The sequence below is a fragment of the Lepus europaeus genome, chromosome 4, assembly GCF_033115175.1.
Source record: "Lepus europaeus isolate LE1 chromosome 4, mLepTim1.pri, whole genome shotgun sequence".
In the NCBI taxonomy this organism is placed as follows: domain Eukaryota; kingdom Metazoa; phylum Chordata; class Mammalia; order Lagomorpha; family Leporidae; genus Lepus; species Lepus europaeus.
This window is the reverse complement of record NC_084830.1, coordinates 126,680,436-126,701,922: the sequence shown is the minus strand read 5'-3', so window position 1 is coordinate 126,701,922 and position 21,487 is coordinate 126,680,436. Positions and strand designations below refer to the sequence as shown.

Here is a 21,487-nt window from a genome sequence, read left to right as displayed (position 1 = left end):
ACTCTGGAATTTAACCAGACGGTATAATATCAAGGAGAGGACCCCAAGAGAAATGGAGAAATGAGTGCACTGGTGCTCAAGGAACAGCAGGGTGCAGTCAGAAAGTCATACCTATCAGGAAGTTTTCAAAATTCTCATCTATTCGCCACAGCATTGATGACATGTTAACCATCATTGTTACAACTTGCTCACTTCTTGAATGTTTTAAGTCTTTTATGAAAATGGACAACATATTAAGTTACAATAAAAGATTTTAAACTTTGACGTTTGTGAGATACTATACTTACTGAGTGCCCACTATGGGTATACTTATTTTAAAGGTTTTAGAAGATAAGGAGCAGAGCTCACAAAAGTTACCCGAATCATTAAAAACCACAAAGTTAGAGAACTTTTTAAAAAGGAGATACCAAAATAGGAAGATGATACGTTAACAGTCTCTTAAGTTGCTGAAGGGAGCAAAAGAAGGCTTAAGATCTAGAAGATGAAAGTTGTATTTAAAAGCATGCTGAAGAATACATTAATACAAACAAAAAAATGAGGAAAAATATATCGTTCTTAGAGGTGAAATCCTATTATAAATGAACATCATTTCCATGGGGCTCTACAGTTCAGTTCAGTAACATCCGAACAAAAACCCCATGACTAAAAGAGTTTCAGCACTCCTTTGAAGATGGTTGCTAAAGAATTTATCCTGCATTTAGGGTATCCATGGAAAACATCCTGGAGACTTAGATATCTACATACACAAAACTGTTTCTCCAAATTGCACTGTCTTAAATTCAGCTGAGCAGGGGTCAGTAACAACTTGAAGCTTATCTTCCTAGGTTAGGGAAGAATTTGAAGCCAGAGGGCGTTTGGCTACAAATACAGTTTTTTGTAAGTTTCTCTTCAATGCTAAATATCTACTGAGAATTAAAAAGCAGATGAAACTTCTTAGCCATTTCCGAGAATTCACATGATAAAGGATTATCATTACCGTTTATATACACTTTTCTTAAAGTCATTATTCTAGAAAGAATATGTGGCATTAATAAACCAAGCAAGTTGTGAATTCTAGAATGACAAATGAAGTTATTTCCTCTTGCTTCACAACCCGTTATACTCACAGGTTACAAATGACATCCATGACAAAATTTTTAGTGTTTTTGAGATACGTTAAATAAAGGCCAATATTTTTGCCTAATCTTTATCTAGAGCTATTTTTCTTGGACTTTCTTAAAAAGTTTCTTTTCAAATAATTTATTATAACTATGAACAGTAGTATGAGGGCTTGAATATTTCAGCCAAGTGAAGTGGCAAACTTCCTCTTTAAACCTGCAAAATAACCCTTCTCCTTTATTTCTGCAGGGATAGCCTGAAGACAGTGGCATTCTTTGGCCATCACAAATTCCAGGTCAAATATTCTCTGTTCTTCAGTGTTCTGACAAAGGCGTCTGGACTTGCAGCTCCTGCCTGTGTGAGCCAGTCTTGTTCTCAATAAGAGAGATCTCCAGCACAGGTAAGAGGAGCTGAAAGGCATCTTGGATGTAGGAGGCACTGTTTGATGCCTGGCAGGATTGAAAAAACAAGACAGAGAAAAGATCACAGTTATTTAAAGTAAAAATACACCATAAAATAACCAAAAAACAGGTTAATATTTGTAATCGAACTGAATTCATAGTGTGGCAAATAAAAGCAAAGACTCAACCACTTTAATAAACCATTACATGGGAGAAGGATCTAGCTCTTAAGACAATACGGCCAAAAAATAATATTTTTTTTTTATGACTTGTCAATCAGAAATGGTAGCTGTTCTCTGGCACCTGCTTAAACTCGGCATTCAAAGTTTATATATTCTTTGAGTGAACTAGATAGATTCTGTCACAGAACTGTACTCAGTCACTAAAGGAAGCTTTCAGAAGGCTACGGATCCTGTACCTTTAGAATTTCTACACTGTTAGCCTGGCGCCGTGGCACAATAGGCTAATCCTCTGCCTTGCGGCGCCGGCACACCAGGTTCTAGTCCCGGTCGGGGCGCCGGATTCTGTCCTGGTTGCCCTCTTCCAGGCCAGCTCTCTGCTGTGGCCAGGGAGTGCAGTGGAGGATGGCCCAAGTGCTTGGGCCCTGCACCCCATGGGAGACCAGGAGAAGCACCTGGCTCCTGCCATCGGATCAGCGTGGTGCGCCGGCCGCGGCAGCCATTGGAGGGTGAACCAACGGCAAAAGGAAGACCTTTCTCTCTGTCTCTCTCTCTCACTGTCCACTCTGCCCGTCAAAAAAAAAAAAAAAAAAAAAAAAAGAATTTCTACACCACTGTTGTGATGGCTGTTAGTCTTTGGACTCAGTGTAATCAATGGACACAAGACAGCTGCTCAAAAATACAAACAAGGAGCCCTGCTTTCAAGGACAGCACAGTTTAGATACAGAACTGTGTTCTAACATACATATTTATGAGAAGTGTCATGAAACCATTATGCTCAGAGTTTGCCAAACTTCATTTATATCTTACAAGCTCTCACTTTCCAGAAGAATGACAATAGTTCATTATATTAAGATAAAAATATAAAATTTCAAAGACAAGAGTGTTTCAAATCTGCAAATAAAAACAACCAAATGAAAATAACAAAAAGGAATCCATATCAAATGATATTACTGTTTGGCTGTATCAGTGACAAGTATTTAGTCTGACAACTTTCCAGTTAAACAAGACCTCAGGTATCATCCAGTGAAATCTTTATTTTGTACTTGAAAATGAATGCCAAGGAAGTAAATGCCTGGTCCACAGCCATACAGCAAACCAGGTAAGATGCAGGACAGGATTTGCCTCCTGGTTTGCATAGTTCTTTCAGTGCTACCACTCTATAATCTACTAAATCACAAACTTACATGTTAAAAGTTGCCTGAGTGATCAAAAGAGTTTCTCTGCTTATGCTTAACAGCATAAAAAAATTAAAAGTTAAGGAACTTCCATAATGGCAATTTTTAAATAATTTAAAATGAGTAAAAGTACAGTAGTTTAAAAAAACGTAAACAATTATCAATATATTTTCTCTCCTTAAGACTTACTAAATACGTTTTAAACAAATTATCAAAAATCTAACTTGGGGGCCAGTGCTATTGCATAGAAGGTTAAGCTGCCGCCTGTGGTGCCAGCATCCCATATGGGCACCGGTTTGAGTTCCAGATGCTCTACTTCCAATCCAGTTCCCTGCTAATGGCCTAGGAAAAGCAGAGGAAGATGGCCCAAGTCCATGGGCCCCTGCCACACATGTGGGAGACCCAGAGGAGGCTCCTGGCTCCTGGCCTGGCAGCCATTTTGGGAGTGAACCAGAGGATAGAAGATCGATCTCTCCCTCTCTCACTCACTCCTTACCTCTGCCTTTCAAATAAATAAATCTAAAAAAAAAAAAGCAAAACAAAAAAAGGTCTAAGTTGTTTGCACAATGAATTTACAAAATAGAGTTCTTATAACATGGATTCATGGAATTCAGAGAACATCACATAAGACAGCAATACAAAGAGTTTTGAAAAAGCTCATGGGAAATATTTTACAAAAAAGCTAGACATGGACTTCAAAATTTTTTGCACTTAAACAAACTCATTTCTTAATTCATTTTCCATGAACTTTCTGAGGTACCTTGTATGATCAATCATCTGGCAACTCCTCTTCCACGGACTTAAAATCATACTACTCTTTAAATCTAACAAACTGACAAGGGGTTAGGGAAATACAGTGACCTGTTTGACAAAACAAAGGAAGATTTCTTGGCAGAGAAATGACAGACAGTTTTTTGAAACATCTCTGCATAAACCTTAGTCCTTTAAGAAGCAGTGCTTGCCTGTTCGTAATTTTCAGCCCTTCATGTTTACCAGCTGGTCTCCAGAAGGTGTTTCCTTACCAAGAACTGTCCATTAAGTTGTCAAGGGGTAGGATTAAATAATGACAGCCTACCGCTTCTTCCATTCCACTTTACTGAGCAGCTTCAACTTTATGCTTTGTAAATAAAGAGTAGTAAACACTTTAAATATATACCAGTTTGGTAATATTTACACCAACAGCGCTAACATCCCAATAGGTGAAAAAAGCCAAAAACTAAAGACTTTAAGATGAGTTCATTTGGAGCCACTGCTGTGGTGTAGTGGGCTAAAGCCTCCACCTTTGGCACAGGCATCCCATACGGGTGCCAGCTCATATTTCGGCTGTTCCTCTTCCAATCCAACTCTCTGCTGTGGCCTGGGAAAGCAGTAAAAGATGGCCCAAGAGGATGGGCCCCTGCATCCATGTGGGAGACCCAGAAGAAGCTCCTGGCTCCTGGCTTCAGATAGGCTCAGCTCTGGCCGTTGCAGCCATTTGGGGAGTGAACCACCGGATGGAAAACCTTTCTCACCGTCTCTCCCTCTCCCTCTCCCTCTCTCTCTTTCATTCTACCTCTCAAATAATCTTAAAAAAAAAAAAAAGTTCATAATACTTAATGTCTCAGGAGTCAGAAAAGTAGAAACAATTAGCACTAACCTCCAGAAACACCGCAGTGATTAATGGGTTAAGGACATCAGCCTTTTCTTTGACCTACAATAAAAGATAGTGTTAAAAGAGCAGGACAAAGTAAAAACAGTGAGTATAATCTCACTTTGAGACACATACACAAATATGCACATATATACAAGCACAGATGTCTTGACTAAGAGATCTGAACTGCTTTAAATTTTTTTACCTTTCTGTGCAATCCAAATTGAGAGTGTACTTTTTATAGTTTTTACTGATTTTAAGAAGTATCTTCATTTTATAAGAGGAGATGGGAGACGTACACCTAACCACAAAACATTAATTTCAAAACAAAATATGTAGTTGTGGAACACATATTCAAAAACTCAATTTTTAAGATGGGTTGTTTGGAAAAGTTTCACTTAATGGAAATAAATAATGCAAATTTAATACTCCCTTGAGTCTTGGGTTAGCCCCTTATAGTTCACTTCCTGGCTTAGGGACACTTGGAAAGAGTTGGCCTCATAAGACCAATTTCAGGAAACCCAGAAGCTCTTTTAAAGAAAATAATAACAGAAAAATAGAAGCTACATCACAAGATTATGCCTTTCAAGAATAATCTAGGGACATAGTAGGTTAAGCTCTCTGGCATAGTAGGTTAAGCCTCCGCCTTCATGCCGGAATCCCATATAGGTGCCGGTAGTCGCAGCTGCTCTACTTCCCATCCAGCTCTCTGCTAATATGCCCGAGAAAGCAGTGTAGACAGCCCAAGTGCTTGGGCCCCTGAACCCAGGCGGGAGACCCGAAAGAAACTGCTGGCTCCTAGCTTTGAATTAGCCCACCTCTGGCCATTACAGCCATTTGGGGAGTGAACCAGCAGACGGAAGATCTCTTTCCCTGTCTCTCCCTCTGTCTCTAACTCTGCCTTTCAAACAAAGAAATCTTTAAAAAAAAAAAAAAAACAATAATCTAAACTCAAATTTAAAAAAAGTAATTTGGGTTATGGTTTTAACTAAAACAAACTTGGGGTTTCCTCAGTAACTCTAACACAGTGACACTGACACGTTTACTATAAAGGCATTTTTATTTGCTTATTTAAAATGTCCTTTATTTGATCCTAATTCATGATTATTTTTTTTTCTTTTTTTTTTCCTTAATTTTTTTTTTTTTTTTTTTGACAGGCAGAGTGGACAAGTGAGAGAGAGACAGAGAGAAAGGTCTTCCTTTGCCGTTGGTTCACCCACCCTCTAATGGCCGCCGCGGTAGCGCGCTGCGGCCGGCGCACCGCGCTGTTCCGATGGCAGGAGCCAGGTGCTTATCCTGGTCTCCCATGGGGTGCAGAGCCCAAACACTTGGGCCATCCTCCACTGCACTCCCTGGCCACAGCAGAGAGCTGGCCTGGAAGAGGGGCATCCGGGACAGGATCAGTGCCCTGACCGGGACTAGAACCCGGTGTGCCGGCGCCGCAAGGTGGAGGATTAGCCTGTTGAGCCACGGCGCCGGCCCCTAATTCATGATTATTAGTTTCTTAATCCTCTCCCATAGTTTATACACCTTCAGTAAACTTTTACAATTTAAAAAAAAAAAAAGTTTAGCTTTAACTAGAGCTCTCCCACTGAATATATAATATGAGCATTGCCATTGTCTAAATGAACAGCCACTCTTTAAAACCAGAGTCAAAGGCCAAATCTGAGGTTTTTATTTTATCAGTCCATGTACTGTGATAAAATATGTGTACATAATATCTGATGAGGAACTTTTAAGTCAGAAATAAGATGACATTCCTGCTGAACAGTGGTCTACTTTTATTATGTTGAACTTGTAGTGAGCATTAACCCTGTGATTATAAAGTAAATTAAAAATGTTATCACAAAAATTAAAAAAGGAAAAAAGGAAGGGGGAGGGAGGGAGTGATTAAGGGAAGAATCACTGTATTCTTATAACTTTACCTACGAACTATATAAAATCTGTTTTATGTTAATAAGAAAAAAAGACAATCTAATCAATCCATTTTTAAATGAGAAAGGACTCGAATAGATATTTCCCAAGATATTATACAAAAGGCCAACAACCAAAAAAAATGATGTTCAGTATCATTAGCCATTAAAGAAATGCATATCAAAACCACAATGAGACACTACTTCATATCAATTTGGATGCCTAAAAAAAGATAACAGTAAGTGTTGGGAAGGATATGGACAGACCAGAATCCTCATGTATTGCTGGTGAGAGTACAAAATCAACCACTTTGGAAAGCAATTTGGCAGTGTCCTCAAAAACCCATATCACCCACATAATGTGCCAATTCCACCCCTAGCTACCTACCCAAGAAACATAAGATATAATCAATATGTGTTATAAATACCCGAAAAATGGTATATTATGTAGCAATTTAAAAAGTAGTATTGATACATGCTACAACATGGATAAACCTTAAAAATATTATGCTAAGTCAATGGTCACATTTATATAATATGCCCAAAATAAGCATATCTATAGAGGCAAAAGTAGATTAGTTTTGCTTGGGAGTAGAGGAGTATAGAGGACAAGGAAATGGAAACTAACTACAATGATACAAGAATTTTGGAAGGATAATGAAAATATTCTAAAATAGATTATGGTAATGGTTACAGGTATCACTAAAAACACTACAAACCATTAAACTGTACACTTGAAATGGGAGAATTATGGTATGCTAGCCATAGCTCAACAAACTGTTAAAAAAAAAAACCAAACATTTAGACATTAGCCCAATAAGAGGCACTACTTCTTACCCCAGCAGTTGTAAGGCAGGTGGTAAACTCTTTAGACAGAGAAGACAACTCGTTACACAATGCAACTGTCATCCTAGAAAAGAAAGAAGAAAGTCAGAAGGATTGTTTTATTTTTTCCTCTCTTTTTACAGCTACCTACATATCTGAGGATCCATAATACAGGAGGGAAACTCATTCTTTAGGAAAATATTTTTCTACAGAATCCTCTAGAAAGTACTATTTTTTCAAGTTAAAGGAAATAATTAAAATGCATTTTAAGGAGACAAAAGTACTTAATGTCTGCATTCCAGTTAGAATTGCAGTTTAAACATATATGTATTCATTCATACATTCTGCAAATATTAAAAATCTTCTATGTGCCAGAAACTACACTAAGCAATGAAGATGTCAAGCAAAGTCCCAGTTTTCACAGATTCTAACTTGCTAATTAAGAGGGAGATCACACACACACACACTTGCATGCATGCACATACATAACCCTATAATAAAGATGTATATATAAACATTCACAAAACAACTCAGGCATGTAATATGAGCTAAGAAATAAAAGAGGTTAGAGGATGGTGGGAGGTGCTATTTTAGGCTATGTAGGGAAGAAAGGCATCTCTGAAAAGGTGGCATCTCAGTCCCGAACTCCGTGATCGAGTGAGCTACACCTGGAACAGCATTCCAAGCAGCAGGAATAGCTACTTTTTCATAGAATAGTCTCCTCTGGGGTTGTCTCTCTCTTACCCTTAAGATGTTCAGAACAAACCCAGCCAATCTTACGGCTGCTGTACAGGAGCAAGAATGTAATCTGCAGCTGAAGAGGTCTGTAGAACATGGATGGCCCTTCCCAACATACACATAACACACATATTGTTTTCCAAGGAGTATTCTCACTTTAAAATATTTATTTATTTTTATTTGACAGACAAAGAGACAGAGACTATCTATCCACTGATTCACTATCCAAATTCCCCCAGCAGCCAAGGCGGGGCCAGGCTGAAGTCGGGGCCCAGAGTTGAATCTTGGTCTCCCACATGGATGGTAAGGACCCAAGTAACCAAGCAGCTCCCTGTCTTCCAGGGTGTGCATTAGCAGGAAGCTTGACTGGAAGCAGAAAAGGAACTCAAACCCAGGCATTCTCACATGGGATGCGAGTGTCCCAAGCGGCATCTTAACCACTGAACCAAATGTGCGCTCTAAAAATTCTCATTTAAGTCAGATTTATTTAGAAACTGCAGGGCCTTTCTGTTTTCTCCTATGATTACCTACATTCTACTATTTCTGAGTATTTTTTTGCTGAACAGTATCAATCTGAGAAGAAAAAAAAAGTAAGTTTGATACTTAGACTTGTGTTTAAATCCTGGGCTGCATACCCAGGAAAACAATTTCTCTGAATCTGTGTTTTCTTTTTTAGCTGTACATAGCTTTAGGGTGGTTATGAAAATTAGAAACAATACAGGTAAATTTTACTATGGCACCTGGCATCTAATTAGCACTCAATAACTATTAAGAACTGAGGTCTGGGGCCTGTGTTGTGGGGTGCAGTGGGTTAGGCCACTGCCTGCAACATTGGCACCACATGTTGGATGGCTAGTTTGCATGCAGGCTGCTCCGCTTCCAATCCTAGCTCCCTAGCTAGAGCACCTGGGAAAGCAACAGAAGACTGCTGATGTACTTGGGCCCCTGTGACCCACGTGGCAGACTCAAATGTAGTACCTGGCTCCTGGCTTCTGCCTAGCCCAGCCCCAGCTGTTGTGGCCATTTGGGGAGTAAACCAGCAAATGGAAAACCTTTTTTTCTCTTTGTCCCTCTCTCTCTGCCTTTCAAATAAATAAGCTTCAAAAAAATAAAAGAACTGAGGTTCTTAGAACTATTTTCTATTTTTATTCATGTCAAATTCCAGTCCTATTAAGACCTTTCCAAGTCTGCAAAGAAATAGTTTTCAAAACATAAGCTGGTTAACTGAAAGGGCAGAATTATGTGTAGATTTATCATGGCTTAATGAAAAGAAAAACTACCCCCAAATGAACAAGGCCATAATATGTGAGTGGGTACACTGAAATAGCATCTTGTTGAGAGAACTTTCTACAACTTTGGAGATAAGGTGAGAAAACACTTTCAGCAATTTGCCTCATTTACAAGGATACTCGTTACACTTACTGGGAAAGCGTTCGGCTCCTTTCTATGGCTGTCACTTCCTGCTTCTGGCTATGTAGGACTAAAGCTGCTGTTTTGTGGAATAGTTCAATTGAGCAGGCAGTCAGTTCAGCTAGGCTCCGGATTGCAAATGCATGGATATCCTGGATAGAAAAACAAAACAACAAAGGATTCGTTTCTTTTTATCGGAGTAGAAATGGCACCACCTTGCTTCTCTGAAGGATTCATGTATTTTGAAAGCAGAAATTCATCTCTGCCCTTTAATAAACATTCTCTTTTTCCACAGTAGAGATGTAATTTTACAGATGGACTCATGACTACAAAATGAGATGTTCCCTGAAGTCAGGTGTGATCATACGACTAAGTAAGTTTTGGCTAAAAGATCTAGATACAAAGTGTTTGGTGACAGCTGCTAGGAAACTTCCTCATGAATCAAGACATACATCTGGCCTTTTCTTCACTCTTCCTTTAATCACATAGTCCAGAACTAACAAGCTGTGACCTTAGATAAAGCTTGAAATAATGGATAGTAGTGCAGAAAACAGAAGGAGTCCACATCTCAAATCTATCGTGAAGGGGAAAAAAAGGCTTAGTTGCTTTGGTTACCTCTACTGAATTTTTGTTAAGTTGCTCAGGAGTTTCTGCTTCCAGCTTTTTTCCTTCTTCTTCTTCTTTTTCTGCTAACGGCTTGGTGAGAGAAGTACTAATCCATTCGTGGGCAGTATTCCTTGCCTAAATAAGAAAACAATATTGTCCCCCAGCAACTGAATTCAGCTCACCAAGATTACAATCCACCTACCAAGTAGCAATTAGTATATTATAAGTCAGTGCTCTTTTTCTCAGCTGAACATACCAAGTAGCTTTTCAGTCCTTATCTTACCAATAAGAATTCTGTTACTTTTCAAATTCTCTAATCTTCTGGCTTTCTCTTTAGCCAAGTCAGAGCTTAGCATACAGCTGAAGAAATGTGCACATGTGCATATTCCTGTAAAGCTGCAATCCAGATCAAGACAAAGGACATTCCCATCACCCCCAGAAGGTCCCCTCATGCCCCTTCCTATTCAGTATTGCTCAAACCATGTCCCCATCCTCTTGTCCAAAGACATTCTATTGTTCTTTATAAATTAATTGTATCTGTTCTTAAAATGCATAAAAATGGGACTATGAGTTCATTCAGAGTCACGTCTGGCTCTTTATAGTTATCCCTGTTGCTTTGTGTTAATTCATTCTTACCTACTAATGTGCAGTATTTCATTTTAACATATATCACAAATTATCCATTCTCCTGATAACACATCTTTAGGATATTTCTAGTTTCCTTTGGTTCTGTAATACCATTAGCTTCTGGTTCTCCACCTACCATTCTAATCATTCCTCCTCAGTCTCTGTGTGTACTCATCCTTCTTGGCGAGTCCCTTAAATACCAGCATTATCTGGAGCTCTAGCCTTGACTCTCTACTAGTCTCACCCTACTCCCTCTCCTTGGGCACCTACACCCATCCTATTCCAGTGACTTTAAACTATCTCTGACCTGCTGCTGACTTCTACATTCTTATTTCTAGCTCACAGCTCCTGGAAACAACATATTCTGAAGGCCTGCTGGACATATGTACCAAAATATTTTGTTAGCATCTCATTTACATGTAAAACTTCAAACTTATTTTTTTCTACCCCCAATTCTTTATTCTCTTTTATTCCTCGAAAGCTTTAGAAGTGCTACTCCACACCAGTTACCCAAGCCAAAACATAACAGCCACCTTGAATTTTTCCCCTCTCAAATCCATCACCCATCTGGTTGATTTTAATTCATGTATTTCTTCAACTTGCCGCCTCTTCTTCCTCTTTATTACCATCACGTGAGTTCAGATCCTCTTTATAATTGGTCTCCTTGCTTCATATACGGCTCATTTTAAATTTTTCTTCATCTTCCATAAAGTGACTATTGATCTCAAGCCCACAGATGACCCTTCCTCTTCCTTCACTTGACTGAATAAGTCTCCAAGACCTACACTAATTCTCCATGCTCATCTCACTTTCTACCTTATGGTCTGGTAACACTGACTTGTAACTCTGCCTGTTCTTCACGCAGACATCTCCAGGTAACTTTCAAAGGCCTTTCAGGAAACCTAGCACCTTTAAAACCCTTCATTTACTCCCACAATCCCCTCGGCAGCCCTTAAATTTAGTACTTACTAGAATAACACTGAGGTTAATTATATGTCCATCTCTCCTCTAAACTATGAGTACATAATACAGGATAACTTTTTATTTTATTGATAATTCCTGTATCTTCTTTCTAAAATTATGTTAGAACAACTAAATATTAAAATTATAGTAGCAGGGCAGGTATACTCATGTGGCATTGATATTTTCAGACTTGATAACTTAATAATAGTAACTGATATTAAATTTGTATATGTTTCTTTCTTCTAATTTGTGATTCAAATAAAGAATTACTGTATGGTTAAAAAAAAAAATACAGGATAACTACAGGCGGTCTTATTTGGCTTTATACACCCAGTACAGTAGCATACTGCAAAGAATGCCTACTGCTTTTACGTAGACAGCAGCCCTATCTCCTTTCTTGTGGTAGCAAGTTCCAGATTCTTCTCAGTTTTTATGGTTTGGTTGTGGCTGCTTCTATCCTATGGTTCCAAGAATTGACAAATGATTCAAGTTTAGCTACTAAAAATATTAATGTTCCTATGCCTCAGAATGATTGGTTCATGGATGGAAAAGTAACCACAGCCAGGTCAGTGGGCATCCACCCCATGACTTCTGGTAAAATTACTGAAAAAGGAAGCACTCCTTCCATTGGAGTTACTCAACTGGGAAAAAATACCCTGAAGGTGCCACTGATCATCTTACCATCCTGTGGGAAAGCTTCCTTAAGAACAAAACCAAAGCAAATCAGAGCCAAGAGTCAGAGAAGGGCAGGTTCCAGAGAAAAAACCTGCCTAAAGGCAGTCCTGTCTCTGATACGCTTATTTCTTGAATAGGAATTCTCCTCTTAGGCCAATCTGACCAGTTTTTTTGTCTTTTTCAAGTGACAAAGTCCTGGTTTCTAAGGAAATGTTTATTGCCATTAATCAAAGTAACCACTTAACTCACTTTATATAGACAGAACATGTTCAAAGCTAGAACTCAGTAACAAGAATCCCAAAAGACTCTGAAAGTCATTTCAAGTGAGAAAATCACAGGTTTTATTACTGAGCTGACACTGGAATTGGAATTGGGTTTTTAAAGATCAATGTCCCCCCCCCCCCCCCCCGCCCCCAACCGGAGGCTCCACTTCCAAACCAGCTCTCTGCTATGGCCTGGGATAGCAGTAGAAGATGGTCCAAGTCCTCAGGTCCCTGCACCTGTGTGGGAGACTGAGAAAAAGTTCCTGGCTCCTGGCTCCTGGCTTCAGATCAGCGCAGCTCCGGCCACTGTGGCCAACTGAGAAGTGAACCAGCAGATGAGATGGAAGACCTCTCTCTCTCTGCCTCTCCTTCTCTCTGTGTAACTTTGACTTTCAAATAAATAAATACATCTTTATTTTTTAAAAAAAAGCTTCAAGAACAAATTAGCTCTGATATAATCTTTGTTACTTAAGAATTAACCTCTCAGATTCAAAATAGCAAATAGAATGAAGTATTCAAAGACTCAGAAGTAAGAGAATGTAAAGTGTGTTCAGCAAACTGTGATATATTTAGCAAGACCAGAAACAGGGTACAGGCATTTGTCAATTCATTCCTTTATTGCAAATATGTACTATACACCATGATAGGTGCTGTGAACTCAGTGAATAATAGAAACACGGCACCTAGTCTTCCTTATTCTAGGACAAAAAGACAATTAACAAACTAACACACGTGTGTGTAGGAAATAAAATGAGGAAGCAGAGAATGTGGACTGGGTGGGAAGAAAATGGCTGAAGTTTGGGTAGTCAAGAAAGGTCTCTGAGGAGTTAAACTTGAGCTGAAATCTGAACGATCACAAGGATCCAGCCGTACAAACACGTAGGCAAAGAGAGAAGAGGAAAATAGCTTGGTGTCGCTGAGGAACAGAACAGACACCAGTATGGAAAGAATATAAGGACAGATTATGCTGGACTAGTGAGATTTATAAAGAGAATAGTGAGAGATGAAGCTAGAAAGCATCCTAACAGTTGACTACTGCAATTTCTTTAAAGAGATAAAATGAGAGGAAAAACCAGAGATTGATTTATCTGAGATTAAAAAAAAAATGGAGAGCAATAAGGCCACATGAAAGAAAAATAAAACTGATAACATAAATTTAATATACTTGAAGGAGACCTTTCAGTAGGCATGCTGAATACTCAAAGTGACCTCTTGTAATAAATACATTAGGTGAAGTCATCATGAACTACAGCCTAACTCAAAAGTAATTCATCATCCTTTCCCAAATTATTAATGTCACCCACCCCCACGACTCAGTCTGGAACTTGCCATTGATGAGATCTAGAGACTTAGGAAATAAAAGACACCTTTGATCTTAGCTTCTCCAACCATTAATTTCTTTCCAGATGAAAAATAAAGAGGCCAAAAGAAGGAATGGGATTTGCCAAAAATATGAGAGTAAGCATCAGAACTGTATTCCCAGATTCTTACTTCAGTGCTCTCTCCCCATACTACACAGCCCCCCCCCCCCCCCCCCATAAATCCCTGGAGACAATCAAGACCCGATCATTAACTATTCTATATCAGAAGTTCAACTGCCCAAAATTTAAGCAATCTGACAATAGCTTTCAGAGACTGTCCAGAAATACTAAACACTTAAAAATACTTATTAATGTGATCTCTGTGAGCAAAATTATATGATATTCATTATTATTTTCCTAGCACCTAGCAAATTACATAGCACAATAAAAACTTATTGAATAAAGGCGTGTCTACTGAACACCAGCAGGTACAAGATAGTGGATTAGCTCCTGGGGGCCATTAATATTGAGTATTTATTTACAATGAGCCATGCAGTTTGTAAAGCTTTGTATGTATTAATGTCTTCAATCTTCTCAAGAACACTACATTACTCAAATTTAATACAGAAGGATAGCAACTGCACTCAAAGCCACACAGAAAGTAAAAGGTAGAGAGCATGGACTTTAAGTACCAGTTACACATAAATTCTGACATTAAGAAATTTAAGATTTTGGGGCTGGCGCCATGGTACAGTAGGTTAATCTTCCACCTGCGGTGCCAGCATCCCATCTGGGAGCCAGTTCTAGTCCTGGCTGCTCCACTTCCAATTCAGCTCTCTGTTATGGCCTAGGATAGCAGCGGAAGATGGCTCAAGTGCTTGGGCCCCTACACCCACATGGGAGACCAAGAGGAAGCTCCTGGCTCCTGGCTTCAGATCAGCACAGCTCCAGTCATGCAGCCATTTGGGGAGTGAACCAACGGAAGGAAGACCTTTCTCTCTGTCTCTTCCTCTCACTGTCTGTGACTCTACTTCTCAAATGAATAAATAAAATCTAAAAAAAAAAAGAAATTTAAGATTTAGGATGGGAGATAAGATACACACATTAAATAAAACTATGATAAGTTTATGAAAATACATATGTATACGGTTATGTTAAAAAAAAGTAAACTGGGCCGGCGCTGCGGCTCAATAGGCTAATCCTCCTCCTTGCGGCGCCGGCACACCAGGTTCTAGTCCCGGTCGGGGCACCGGATTCTGTCCCGGTTGCCCCTCTTCCAGTCCAGCTCTCTGCTGTGGCCAGGGAGTGCAGTGGAGGAAGGCCCAAGTACTTGGGTCCTGCACCCCATGGGAGACCAGGATAAGCACCTGGCTCCTGCTATCGGATCAGCGCGGTGCGCCGGCTGCAGCCGGCCATTGGAGGGTGAACCAACGGCAAAGGAAGACCTTTCTCTCTGTCTCTCTCTCTCTCACTGTCCACTCTGCCTGTCAAAAATTAAAAAAAAAAAAAAAAAAAAAAAAAAGTAAACTGCTGGGGGCCGGCACTACAGCATGGTAGGTTAAGCCTCCGCCTACGGAGCCATTATCCCATTTGGGTGCCAGTTCAAGTCCCACTTCCAAATCAGCTCTTTGTTAATCACCTGGGAAAGCAGTGGACGATGGCCCAAATGTTTGGGTCCCTGCAACCACGTGGGAGATCCAAATGAAGCTTCTCCCTCCTGGCTTTGGATCGGCCCAGCTCCAGCTGTTGCAGCCATTTGGGGAGTGAACCAGTAGATGGAAGACCTCTCTCTCTGTCTCTCCCATTCTCTGTCTGTAACTCTGCCTTTCAAATAAATAATCAAATCTTTTAAAAAAATAAACTGCTAAAGAGCCTCTAATAGTAGGTTAACTCTTGCATAAGCAGGTTAATGAAATATAACTGCTGATGTTTACAAAAAGAAACACAGAAGAACACAAGAAAGTTCAAGTAGAAGGAATTAGGAAGGAATGACATAATGAGAATAATTTTCTGAACAGTTTTAACTTTTAGAAATCATGCCGCATATTCAAAAAGTAATGTGCGGACAACAAATAAATTATATTTTGTAGAGTTTTTCTTTTTTCTTTTTTTAAGAAGACTCAGAATCCATTGAGCATTTATTTGTATGCATGCATTACATCCCTAGAAAAAGAATCCCAAGATTTTCCCTCCTGTGTGTTTTCATCTTGCTTCTTCATGGTCCATGATGCCAGCTGAGGCTGTCAGTACAATGAAACCAAAGTGGATGGAAGCAGATTATTCTGCCGTTTTTAGAGATCTTTCAATTGCACATCAAATCTGGGGCTGATCACTCCGCACTGGTTTATCCTGCTTGTGAGTTTCATAACAATTTTCCCAGCTCTGTGATCATCAACGATTTCAAATCCACCAATGTAACTATGCATCAGAGTTAGAAACCTGACGATGACTTTGGAGCACAGCCTAATAAAAACCTGGTGTTTGCCTCTGTTTTCGGCACTGCTGATACTCTTGAGAGCATCGGCCAGGACACTCAGGCATACCTTCATGGCAGCACGGAACAATGGCAGAAAGAGCTACAGTTTGGCTTTATAGCAGTAGGCACAAAGCTGTGAAACTATTTGTATTATTTTAAGGAAATGTGCTCAAGTTGTTGGGAGACAAGGTTCCAACTGTGGAAGAAGAGAGATAAAAGTGTGATGGGGGAAGGTAAGGAAGAACTCTGTAGGGATGAATTAAAATTGGAGTTATTAGTGTGAACTCCTGATTTCTAAAATATGTATATGTGCACACATATGCATATTTATGAATCTGCACATGAGGGGCCTTCAAAAAGTTCATGGAAAACATAAATTATGAAAGAATTAAGCATGGATTTCAAATTCTTTGAAACAAAATTATTTTGTCCTTTAATAGTTTTTCCACAAAGTTTCTGAAGTACCCTTAAATGTATGTACATACATGTGAGTTTATATACACATATACATATATGCACACATTTATGTGTATACCTGAGCATATTTCCTAGCTCTGCTGACAGGGCATAGAAACACAGACTCCCTTGTAGCAATGAGTACACACAGTACCCAGGTCTTGGTCTGTAATACCAAAAAGGAGCCATGGCTTCCCAAAGAAATGGCTAACTACAGGACTGGGACATAGAAGGTACAGATGAGCCCAGAATATCTTTTTATGTCAGAAAATAAGGAAATACTTCCAAAATGGTGGGGGAATATCCCACAAGAGTCAACTTGAAAGATAATTTGAACATCAAAATAATTAAGGACAGTGATGAATTACAAACCAATTGGTAGAAGTAGAAAGCCATGAAACCATATTGGTTAATAAATGACAACAAAAAGCCGAAAATGAAGAAGGGACAGCTCTTGACTACAGTAGAATGATGAGTGCAAACTGGTAAATGTGCAGTGAGTGCTGAGGTTGGAAAAAAGTCATTCTGCAATATTCACAGTAAAGACTAACGCAGCAAGAATTATGAACAGATGCTAAAATTAGAAGGGAAATTACAATGAGGAGCAGGATATTTGCTCGATCTTAAAGTATCTCCTCACATTAAGCTTATTAGTAGCATAGGAAAATAAATCCTTACTCTACAGAGAGAAATCAAACAACAAATCACTAATAACAGGCAGACAGACATGTGCCTTTAGATGCGATACCCAAAGCAAGACACACCATAACTTATGGAGTATCTTAGCTAGAAATATATAACCTGACTTTAATCATGAGAAAGCACCAAGACAAACCCAAAATGAGGAATGTTCGACTTTTATAAAGAGGAGGAAGTAGCTTTTATTTTTAAAAATGTGAATGTCATAAAAGACCAAAAAAAAAAGGCTGAAGAACTGTTCCAGATTACGGGAGACTAGGTACGTTGAGTACAATTCATGATCACGTTCTGATTCCCACATTAGAGGAAAAAATTGACATGAAGGACATTATTGCATAAATTGAAAACACTGATACAATACCCAAGTGCTGTGGTAAAGTGCTACATTTGAGATAAGGAAGATGACCTGAAGTGGGTGGTCTGAAAAGCCTTCCTGGAGAATGCAATATTTTCTACTGGGCATGGCAGGGTAGGATAACAAACCAAGCATCATGTTCTTTATCCAAGGGTTTGGGATAGAAAGTGACCATGCTAACTACATAGTGGCTGTCAGTGCTCCCTGGCCAGGAAGCAATGTGCAACTGCTGGTGACTGATGCTGAGAGGTTTCTTAAGATTGAGAGATGTGGGTGCAGAGGCAGAAAGCAGCCCATGTTCCAGTGAACAGTGCCCTAGGAGAAGACACTAGAACATATGCTACATAAAGACTACTCTGGAAACAGGACCTCCCTACCCATTCTGCGCTCTGAAGTCCTTCCATGTCCCAAACGTGTAGAGACAGCTCAGAAATAACTACTGAAGACCAAGGCCTCAGCAGAGGGACTCCACACAATAAATGGTAATTATCTGAACCAATGGGCTCAGGAAACAGCAACCCCCAGCTCTCTGTGGGCAGAGGCCACATCTCACTATTTTTGAATCACTTAGAGCCACAAGAACAGTGAGATGCCAATACAGGCATGCCCACAAGTATCACAGAGACTGGTCAGCTTTCAGACAAGCAAAGTACTCCAAATAAAAAGAAAAGACAGCACATGCATTGGGAGCAGATGTGGGTTCAGCACACTAACGAGGGAAATGAGGCAAGCACAAAGTGTGGAACCACTTCTGGGTGTTCTTAGAATATGCCCACTATTGTGGTTACACTCCTGCTAGAAATTTACTTATGCTCTTTATCTACTACATCTTTACAAGTAAATAATGAAACCCACCATAAAGTAGTAACTTACCCTGGTAAGTTTCTCTGGTTTGGAGGAGACATGCAGCTGGGAAAACAGCTCTGTTATCTCTTTGGTAAAATCTTCATCCCCTAAAAAAACCAAGTCCTATTATAAAACACTCCAGAAAGACTGCTCAGGATTATAAGTAGGAAGACAAAAGGAAAAGGAGAAGTGGTAGTAGCACCAAGATCATGGTACTTTATTTATATATATATCTCACATTATCTTTTAATTCTATTTTTCTATGAACTTTATTGAAGTACTCCTGTATTAAATTAATGAGTGCTTTCAATAGGTTTTTAAAAATAAAAGCCATAATCTCATTTCAGAGATTATGCGATTTCTCCAAGATCTCATAGCAAAGATTAGGAATCAGATCTTGGGACTCCCACACCCAGTCCAAGTCCTGTGCAGTACATCTCAGAGACATGAATGGAGAAGTGGTGAAAGCCGAATACTAACCAGAAGTTGTACATGTAGTAGTGGAGTTTAAGTTGGGACATGAAAGAGGAGTACAAGTTAGCTAGGAGAAAGGGAAGTTTCAGTCAGAGAAAAGAAGTATAAATATCCAGAGATGAAAGAAAACATGGCATGGAGTTTAATTACGTAACAGTGTCTAATATAAAGGGGTAAAGAATGGTGAATAAAGCCAGAAAGGTGCCTAGTATCCAAAAATAAAGGACCAAATAAACTATGATAAGGAATTCTAACTTTATAAGGAGGGAATGAAGAGACACTGGATGATTTTAAGCAGAGACAGGCATGATCAAATTTAAATTTCACAAAGATCATTTTAGCTGCTGAGTGAAGAATAAATCAGAAAAGAAACAAAAAGCCAGGAAGACTGAGGCAATAATCCAAGATCCAGGTAAGAGATACTGGTGGAAAAGAAAGGAGAAGGAAATGGATTACAGAATGCAGTAATTATAATAAAGAAGCTGTTGGAATTAGCTTGAGAAGAGATGAGGGGAACACAGAACACCTCACTCCGGGAACTTAAAAGCACGTTGGTGAGTCAAAATAGAAAAATAATCTAGGAGCAAGTTCATGGAGCCAAAAATCTTGAATGGGAGGTTAACTCTGGAGGGACATTAGAGTTTTGTACTCCAAGTTATGAGGCCGTCTTCCCTAAAGGAACCTTAGGGGCAGGGATCTGGTTTTCCTTATTATGTAAAGTCACACAGGGATTAAAGGGTTAAGCTGCCACTTGAGACACCAGCAGCCCATCTGGGAGTGCCAGTCCAAGAGGCTGTTCTGCTTCCTTGATCCAGCTTCCTATTAATGCACCTGGGAAGGCAGCAGATGACCCAAGTACCTGGACCTGCTGGTGAGAGACCCAGATATCTTCCTGGCCCAGCCCTGATTGATGTGGCCATTTGGAGAATGAACCAGTAGATGAAGATCTCTGTCCCTCTGCCTTTCAAATAAATAAATCAATCTTTTTAAAAAAAATTATGGGTTTACTATTGAGACTTAAATTGCAGATTTTTAACTAGATATTTATCTTCCTAATAATGAAAATAACCACATTTGTTGAGAGTTTACTACGTATTCATATTAAACATATTATCTCATTTAGTGGTTATAACAACTTGAGAAGAATTAGCATCCTTTCTCACAGATAAGAAAACAAAGCCCAGGAGGCTGCCATTGTGGTATACTGGGTTAAGCCACCACCTGCAAATGCTGGCATCCCTCATGGGCACTAGTTGCTGTTCCATTTCTTATCCAGCTCCCTGCTAATGCCCTTGAAAAGGCATAAGATGTCTCAGATGTTTGGGCCCCTGACAACCACCAGATAAAGCTCTTGGCTCCTGGCATCGGCCTGACCCAGTACTAGCTATTGCAGCCATCTGGGAAGTGAACCAGCAAATGGAAGATTTCTGTCCCTTTGTCTTTCCCTCTCTCTCTGTAAATATGCCTTTCAAAATAAATAAAATCTTTAAACAACAATGAAAACAAATCTCAATATTAAGTAACTTCTCAGAGTCACATAGCTTAGTAAATGCCAGATCATGATTTCTGAATCCAGGTCTAACTCCAAAATCCATTCTTTTATTCTTCATGCTACCCTGCCTTCTTAATACCTCAGAAAAGGTTTCAAAACTTATATTCAAGAACCATTTTCTGGGCCGGCGCCGTGGCTCAACAGGCTAATCCTCCACCTAGTGGCGCTGGCACACCGGGTTCTATTCCCGGTTGGGGAGCCGGATTCTGTCCCGATTCCCCCTCTTCCAGGCCAGCTCTCTGCTGTGGCCACGGAGTGTAGTGAGGATGGCCCAAGTCCTTGAGCCCTGCACCCGCATGGGAGACCAGGAGAAGCACCTGGCTCCTGGCTTCAGATCAGCGCGGTGCGCTGGCCGCAGCGCACCAGCTGCGGCGGCCATTGGAGGGTGAACCAACGGCAAAAGGAAGACCTTTCTCTCTGTCTCTCTCTCTCTCTCTGAACACTCTGCCTGTCAAAAATAAAAAATAAATAAATAAATAAATAAAAATTTTAAAAAAAGAACCATTTTCTAATCAAGACCAGCACTTTTACAAAGAACAAACTATCAAATAGAGAAATATTAGACAACCAGCCAATTTGACTTCTTAGAACATAATGCAGAGTACAAGCTGAAACAAAGACAAAGTCCTGAACTGCAGGATCCTCAGACTGAACTTTTATGTCCTTCCCTTCCAGGAAAGTCCCTAAGACACTCACCCAGAACTCTTTGCTCTTAATGGACAGTAAGAATGAGATTAGTTATCTGGTTTTCCATCTATAGCAGATTAGAAATTGAAAATCAAATGAGAGGCAAACTCACTGAGAGAAGTAAAAGAAGGACAT

At 39.6% G+C, this 21,487-nt stretch overlaps 1 protein-coding gene and 1 pseudogene across 1 annotated transcript in view; both read right to left on the bottom strand.

Moving 5' to 3' along the window:
• Positions 1–365: 365 nt before the first annotated feature.
• Positions 366–21,487, bottom strand: part of FAM114A2 (family with sequence similarity 114 member A2) — a 40,163-nt gene continuing 19,041 nt past the window's right edge. The window contains exons 9-14 of the mRNA XM_062188801.1: positions 18,667–18,746; positions 9,988–10,113; positions 9,385–9,524; positions 7,237–7,309; positions 4,493–4,546; positions 366–1,547 (exon numbers count right to left, since the gene is read on the bottom strand). Of these exons, the coding sequence (XP_062044785.1) occupies positions 1,413–1,547; positions 4,493–4,546; positions 7,237–7,309; positions 9,385–9,524; positions 9,988–10,113; positions 18,667–18,746 (608 nt within the window). The 3' untranslated portion in view covers positions 366–1,412. The remainder of the gene's footprint in view (positions 1,548–4,492; positions 4,547–7,236; positions 7,310–9,384; positions 9,525–9,987; positions 10,114–18,666; positions 18,747–21,487) is intronic.
• Positions 15,971–16,637, bottom strand: LOC133758527 (small ribosomal subunit protein uS8-like; annotated as a pseudogene).